Source organism: Laetiporus sulphureus (assembly GCF_001632365.1).
Source record: "Laetiporus sulphureus 93-53 unplaced genomic scaffold LAESUscaffold_49, whole genome shotgun sequence".
Classification (NCBI taxonomy): Eukaryota; Fungi; Basidiomycota; class Agaricomycetes; order Polyporales; family Laetiporaceae; genus Laetiporus; species Laetiporus sulphureus.
The window spans coordinates 279,534-286,530 of NW_024468558.1; the positions used below are offsets into that span (position 1 = coordinate 279,534).

The 6,997-nt window shown below is 57.7% G+C and overlaps 3 protein-coding genes across 3 annotated transcripts; 1 reads left to right on the forward strand and 2 right to left on the reverse strand.

Annotated features, from left to right (window-relative positions):
- Nucleotides 1–23: 23 nt before the first annotated feature.
- LAESUDRAFT_662005 (uncharacterized protein) lies at nt 24–1,198 on the reverse strand (the record flags this gene model as incomplete). The annotated part of the gene is made up of 2 exons (XM_040904970.1): nt 24–446; nt 500–1,198. The coding sequence occupies 2 exons, from the start codon at nt 1,196–1,198 to the stop codon at nt 24–26; spliced, it is 1,122 nt and encodes a 373-aa protein (XP_040760131.1).
- Nucleotides 1,199–1,498: 300 nt separating this feature from the next.
- LAESUDRAFT_706445 (Adenylosuccinate synthetase) lies at nt 1,499–3,373 on the reverse strand (the record flags this gene model as incomplete). The annotated part of the gene is made up of 8 exons (XM_040906628.1): nt 3,274–3,373; nt 2,986–3,168; nt 2,834–2,929; nt 2,662–2,767; nt 2,401–2,587; nt 2,056–2,334; nt 1,778–2,000; nt 1,499–1,716 (listed from the first exon to the last, which is right to left on the reverse strand). Exons 1-8 carry the CDS (start codon nt 3,278–3,280, stop codon nt 1,499–1,501), a joined length of 1,299 nt encoding a protein of 432 aa, XP_040760132.1. The 5' UTR covers nt 3,281–3,373.
- Nucleotides 3,374–3,852: 479 nt separating this feature from the next.
- On the forward strand, nt 3,853–5,047 carry LAESUDRAFT_415387 (uncharacterized protein). The gene is made up of 4 exons (XM_040902367.1): nt 3,853–4,105; nt 4,185–4,376; nt 4,687–4,767; nt 4,848–5,047. The coding sequence occupies exons 1-4, from the start codon at nt 3,967–3,969 to the stop codon at nt 4,859–4,861; spliced, it is 426 nt and encodes a 141-aa protein (XP_040760133.1). The 5' UTR covers nt 3,853–3,966; the 3' UTR covers nt 4,862–5,047.
- The last annotated feature ends 1,950 nt before the right edge of the window (nt 5,048–6,997 follow it).

Sequence of the window (6,997 nt, forward strand, 5' to 3'; positions counted from 1 at the left end):
AGAAGAGACAGCAAAGCGCGAGCTCATGACCTCTCCAGCTTCCCCGCCACACCCGCCGCCTCATCGCGTGCCTGGCCAAGCTGCGGATCGATACCTGTCACAGCTGATAGTAGTGCAGGCCTCGGCTCACCCGTATTGCTCGTCGCAGACATTGTCACCGCAGGGTCCATCCCGTCGCTCGATGTGCCCGGTGCGCCTGTTGAGGTGGACGCAGAGATCGACTGCCCGCCCTGTTGTGGGTCTGTGCCGACGAGGGAGGAGCGGAAGGGAGAGGGCGCGACGAGTGGCCGGTGGAAGCGGGCACGAAAGTCGTTCGGGGCGGCTTGGGAGGGGTCGTGGACGTAGTTCATCCCGGGCGGATAGGGGGCCGCGTTCGGGTCCTGCACGGCGCTGCCGTCTGGCGCTTTATGGCCGTTTGCGGCGTGGTGTGCATAGTGCATACGTCGCTGGCGATGCAATCAGTAATCCCGAGTGACATACGACAGAAACAGGTACTCACCTGTTGGTCCCAGTGATCCCACGCTTGTGCGATGATGGGCTCGAGCGACGCGAGCTCTTCATTAGTCATGTTCAGCGATCGGAGGAGGTGCTGCTTCAGGAGCGGCGCACAGGAGAAGGACAGGAGGAGGGTCGACGCGAAGGTTTGCCCGCCGAGGGGCGGGCCCTGAGGGAACGGGGGCTCGTGCATGACATGGGGGTGAGGGGGAGGATGAGGTTGCATCTCGTGTGGCATCACAGGCTGGTACTGGCCGTCCGCGCTCATGCGGTACTGCACATCCTCCATACCAGGCATGATCTCGTTCCCCATATCCATGCCCAGCTCCCGCATTTTGCGCGCCTTGACGAGCGCACGGTGCTTGCGCTGCCGCTCCCTCGCAGCGGCGCGGACGCGCTCGCGCTTGGCCACCTCCTCGACGGATGCGTCGTCGCCCTTGCTGAAATCCATTGTAGGCGGGAGCGCAGCGGGCGCCTCGATGGGCTGCTGGCCGGCCTGCTGCACCTGAGATAGGGCAAGGATGTTGTTAAGCCCTGCCTGGCGGTCTCGCTCGCGCTTCCGGCGCTGACGCTCGGCGGCCTTTTCACGTTTGTGTCTCTGGCTGGGTGTCTCGTTCTCGCGGGACCGCTTGCGCGACGAGGTGGATGCAGAGGAGACTTGGGCTTGCTGAGATGGGTCCTGGTGGTGGCTGGACGGGTCCATTAAATCACTCGTATATTGGTCGACAACGATGCTCGCTCGGTGACCGTTACGCTGCTCCTTTCCGGTCTTGCAAGGGGCGTCGCCAGTGACAGTCGTGACGAGAAAGTGACAATGGCGGCCAAACATTGTCACACACGCTTTCATACCATGCGTGGCGTGGGAATCCTGCCTCATCTGGTCATCAATGCGGTGCTGTGGCCCACTTTCTCTCTGGACAAAATTCGCCGGGCTGATTACCACTGCAGCATTGAAAATTGATGTCACCAGGACTATCTTAGTCTGTTTACTCTATCCTTGATACTACAGCACTAATCGTCCCTTCTTCTGCAACATGCTTTCTCTCCCCGGCCCGACGCCGATCCATTCAATCGGTATATTCAAGAACTCCTCGATGTACGCAACGTACTTCTTGCAGTTCCCCGGGAGATCAGCGATGGATTTTGCAGATGCTATCGACGTCTTCCAGCCTGGGAGCGTGACGTAGACAACTTCGACTCTCGAGAGTAACTCCAGGTCAGCTATGAGGACAAATGTCAGTCTACGGCCAGTGCTTGCACTAAGGATGGGAAGGAAACGCACCAGGGAAGCCCTCGAGTTCCTTGCCATCAACGAGATACTTCACGGCAATCTTGATCTCTGCAAGGTCATCGAGCACGTCGAGCTTGGTCAGGTTCAGCGTGTCGTAGCCATTGACGAGGTACGAGTGCTTCATCACCACGAGGTCCAGCCAGCCACACCTCCTCCGGCGCCCAGTCGTCGATCCATACTCTTTCCCGACCTCCTGTAAGTGCACGCCAATGTCCTATGCGAAAGCATCAGTGGACATGCAAGGTGAAGACAGCCACTGTTCAGCGCACGTTCAGCTGCTCAGTCGGGAACGGCCCGCCGCCGACACGCGTCGTGTACGCCTTCATCACGCCGACGGTGGTCCCAATCAGCTTGGGCGGGATCGCAAGACCCGTGCACACTCCACCGATGGTGGTGGACGAAGACGTCACGTATGGGTAGGTGCCGTAGTCGATGTCGAGCATGACCGCGTTGGCGCCCTCGACAAGAACGCGCTTGCCTGATGAGAGCGCCTTGTGAATGAAGACGACGCCGTCGACAACGTATGGGCGGAGACGCTCAGCAAGGACCTATGCATGAGAGTAGACAGGTTGAGACGCTCGATGCGTGAAAGCACATGCGGGCAGGATGCGTACTTTGTACCGCGCAATTTCGCCCTCCGTATCGTACTCGAAGTGCCCATAGCGCTTGAAACGCCCCTCTACGAGCCTGCGGAACCTTTCGGCAAAGAGCTCATGGTCGAATAGATGATGCACACGCAGGCCGGATCGCGAGGACTTGGAGGAGTAAGCCGGGCCGATGCCCTTCTTCGTCGTGCCGATGCTGTTTGGTCTCGGTCAGTACAGTCTGAGGAGAAGAGCCGGCGAAGGAGAGCGTGGAGGAAGGAGATCGCGCACCTCGAGCCACCGAGCTCAGCTTCTTTCAGCCCATCGACAATCTGATGAAAGTCAAAGACTAGATGCGCGCGATCGGACATGAACAGGCGATTCGAGCAATCCAGCCCTAGACGTCCGCCCACAAAAAAGTCAATCATGACATCCATACCACTCGAGAAGCAGGATACCACACCTTTTGCCTGCAGAGCATCCAGCTCGGCAAAAAACGACGGCACATGCACGACGACGCCAGTCCCGATCAGTCCCGTACACTTCGGGTTCACCAGACCTGCAACGCGCTCCCTTCTCAACTCCGAGCACCATCAAAGGAACATGGGGACGCACCGCTTGGGAGTAGGTGGAACGCAAAGGTCATCTTGACCTGATTGGGGCCGATGGGGACGACGATGGTGTGACCGGCATTGTTTCCGCCCGCGCAGCGCGCGCAGATGTCAGCGTCGGCGGCGAGGATGTCGACAAGCTTGCCCTTGCCCTCGTCGCCCCACTGACAGCCGAGCACCACGGACACTGGACAGCGCGTAGCGGTGAGGTGCACGCGCGGAAAAGAGCAAAGAAAACGAGACGTTTCGTTGAGTTTGCGCACGGCGGGCTCGAAGACGGGAGGGGGCTTACCGCTCATGAGGGTGAGGTGAGAAGAGGAGCACGACGAGTGCTGAGCGCTGCTCACCGGCCGAAGTCGCTCTGGAGACCGATAAGAGATCGAGAAAAGAAAAGCTTTTGCAGGAGTTGTGGCGCACGAGTCATCTCTCGGCCCGACCGTTCCGATGGTCCGAGTTCCTGTTCAAAAGCATAATCGCTCAAAATGATGAGATACTCGATGTCCGTCGTGGCCCAGCCGAGTTGTCTCACGGGCGCTTGTCGCCTCCACCTCCGACGCCGACGCGCCAAGGCTCCTACTAAACATGTCATGCGCGCACTCCCCGCCTTCTCCAGGACGCGCGCTGCCCGCCCTCTCGCTTCAAGCCCGGACGCAGGATGCGGTGCGCATGGGAGAGGGTTGTACATGCAGGAACGGAGGTGGCAAGCTTCGTGCGTCGTCTCTTAGCTCACACCTCCGCGTGCGCTCAATGCATGCGTGCGCTTTCATTCTGACCCTGTAGCAGACATCTACCCTCACCCAATTCCACCGCATCGTCCCTCCCTTTGCCTATCTCTCACCATAACACCACAATTGCACGCATGCCGTAAGTGCCCCGCGCTGCCGCATGCACCACAGGACTCGCAGCGGAATGACGACCGTACGCATGCTGCCAAAACCGTGCGCGTACTTCAAACTGCACAGCCAGGGCCGGCACAGGCACTGCAATGCTTCCTCGCGGTCCTCACATTCGATCACTCGACACCAAGATAACCGTGCACAGGGCCGGCCGTTCCCTGGAAAGCCCCGACTGGATTGCAGTGAGCAGACCAGCGAGTGGAAGCGTACGCAATGTCTCACGTCGAGGTGAGTGCCCGTTCGTTCGTGCGCGTCGCGTACACTAGAGGATGCGACGCCACGGCGTTGGTGGACGTTGTGCGCACAGATCCGACCTTCCTCCCTTTTCAAAATCGAACCCGGGCTGCAACACAGGCAGAGCATGATGGCTGCGCGCTGCCGGATCAGCGTCCACGCGAATCTCGTGAATTCAAGCCGTCGGCCGGTGCTGCGGAAGAGCGCACGCCGCCAGGCTTCCAGCGAATACCATCCGTACGCGGCCTCCGAGTCGCACGTCGAGGTGAGTGCCCATTCGTTCGCGCACGCCGCGTACACTAGAGAATGCGACGGCACGGCGTTCGTGGACGTCGTGCACACGGACGCGATCTGCGTCCATTTTAGGCTCTCGTACGCGCGTCCGGGCTGCGACACTAGCGGAGGACGATGGACACCACGCGTTCTAGTGCTCGCAGCCGTATGACACCCGCACGCACGCTGTCGGGTCAGTGTGCACGCGAACCTCGCAAATCCAAGCCGTCTGCCAGTGCTGCGACGGTTCCTGGAGGTCCACAAAAGACTCATCATGGTGTGCTGCACTGATCGCTCGACAGTCGGCACCCTCATAGAACGGAAGAGTGCATGGGGTTGGGCTCCTGGGAGGATTTCATTAGTACGCGGCCTCCCACGTCGAGGTGGGTGCCCATTTGTTCGCGCACGTCGCGTCGGCGTCCATGGACGTCGTGCTCACGGACGCGACCTGCGTCCATTCTAGGCTCTCGTAGGTGAGACCGGGCTGCGACATTAGCGGAGAACGATGGGCACCGTGGGTTCTGGTGCTCACAGCCGTATTGCGCGCTTCTGGATCGATGTCTGCGCGAACCATGAACAGGCCGCTTCCACTTATTGCGACGCTTCTTCGAGGTCCAGAAGAGACCTACTACAGTGCGTTGATCATCAGACAGTCAGCACATCGTCGAAAAGAAGAGCGCACTCAAGGCCAGGCTCCTCGAGGAACCTCAATCTGTACACGGTCTCTCACGTCGAGTCAAGTGCCCGTTTCATTCATTCATATCGCGTCTAGTACAGAATGCGACCGTCAAGGCTCATAGATGGACGCGTTGCGGCGTGGGGTGGAAGACATTTACCTCGGTCGCCAGCACACTGCAATCCTGTCCCGAGCCCAACTAAGCATGCCACGGCTGCGGCGCGGTATTCGTCAAAGTCGTGTGCAGGAGCGCGACCTGCATCTGCTCTCGTAGGTGAGTCCGGACTGCAATATCAGTGGAACATCACTGGCACTGCAATGGTTCTTCAAGGCCCAGAAACGGCCTATCGCGGTGCGCTGCGCTGATCGCTCGTACAGTGGGCGCATCGGTGAAAAGGAAGAGTTCGCAGGGTCAGGCTTCCACGAGAGTTTCAAATCATATGTGTGTACTCTCACGTCGAACTGATGCCCGTTCGTTCACGCATGTCACGTATGATAGGAAGAGCGACCGTTGAGCCTCCTAGACAGAGGTGCCCCGGCGTAGTGTAAAAGGCGTCCACATCGGTCGATTGAACACTGCATTCGCATACTGAGTTGAAGCGGGCACATCATGCGCGCAGCGCGGCATTAGCGGAAGTTATGTGCCCGATAGTGACCTGCATCCACTTTCGTAGGTGAGCCAGGGTTGTGACACTAGCGGAGCGCAATGGGTACGAAGGGGTTGGCACTCACAGCCATATGATGTTTGCTCACACGCGAACCTCGCGAGTCAAGAATGAACAGTTCTGGGTGCTGCGGTGGTTCTTCGAGGTCCAGAAAAGACCTATCGCGGTGCGCTGCGTTGATTGCTCGGTGTTCGACGTGTCATTGAGAAGAACGCGCATAGGGCCAGACTCACGGAGAACCTCAATATTACGCATCTTCTCACTTCGACATTTGGCAGACTCGGAGGTATGCCGAAGGTATTTCTCCTTCATGTTCGAGAGATTTTGGATGCCTGTATCTCGATGCACGTTTTTTTTAACCTATGAATACGAGCCTCATTTTATACATTTTACTGTGCAGAGACCGCCTGTCGGAAAGCATCAGTGAACAAATGCACCGGCCTCGGTACTTATCCTGCAGTGCAATTGCCCCATTTCTAAATGCAAGAACATGGACACCAGGACATGTGAGAGTTTACGTAAATTTCCGATATGAAGTCTTGGTCATCAGTAATTAAACTGGTCCCGAGATTGACTTCGCGAGCACATCTAGATGATGCATCGTGGTCTCCTGACACCGCAGACAGTGGGCTGGACATGGCCAGTGAACTCGGCCAGCTAGGCCGGCGTGGCGGTTGTGTGGAAAGCAGCAAGGCGTGAGATGAATCGAAGGGTTCGGATAACACTCGGTTGGCACGAAGAGATGAACTCTGTGCCGCGTGTCACTCCTCGGACGCAGGATATGTGACACCAGATACCATGAGTTCTGCAGAACATTAATATTCTGAGTTTTAATTTTCGAGTTGGACGGGGGTGGTCTCTGCCTAGAAATTCACAAAAGCCTTTATCGAGGAACTTGAAGCTCCGTGCAATCCCCTTCCCCTCATTGTGCCACCATTCCCTGAAACGCCCCTGCTCTTTACAATGTCTCTAACCCTAGGACGGTGAGACTACCCCTCTGTACCTCGCTGCTGTGAAATGACGTGCACCCACCTGAATACACCAGCAGCACTCGAACACATCTTCCTAGCAAATGACACCTGACCATAGCGAAGCGCACCTAGAGCAGTGCAAGATAAGTGTCTGCATAGTTCATCTAGAGCGAGGTAAAATGAAGCAGACACACAGGAACATTTTAGGAGCTCTCAGTGCTCGCGCATGCAAGTCAACTGTCATGTCCAAAGCACGTCGGTTGCTGCCACCTGCCCCAACATTGTCACATGTGTGCGTTCA

Excerpts from the sequence above, each read along its gene's own strand:
- LAESUDRAFT_415387 (XM_040902367.1), top strand. The coding sequence starts at position 3,967 with ATGCTTCCTCGCGGTCCTCACATTCGATCACTCGACACCAAGATAACC. Across the intron at positions 4,106-4,184 it reads ACGCAATGTCTCACGTCGAG|ATCCGACCTTCCTCCCTTTT; the intron begins GTGAGTGCCCGT and ends TTGTGCGCACAG. Across the intron at positions 4,377-4,686 it reads CCTCCGAGTCGCACGTCGAG|TCGGCACCCTCATAGAACGG; the intron begins GTGAGTGCCCAT and ends ATCGCTCGACAG.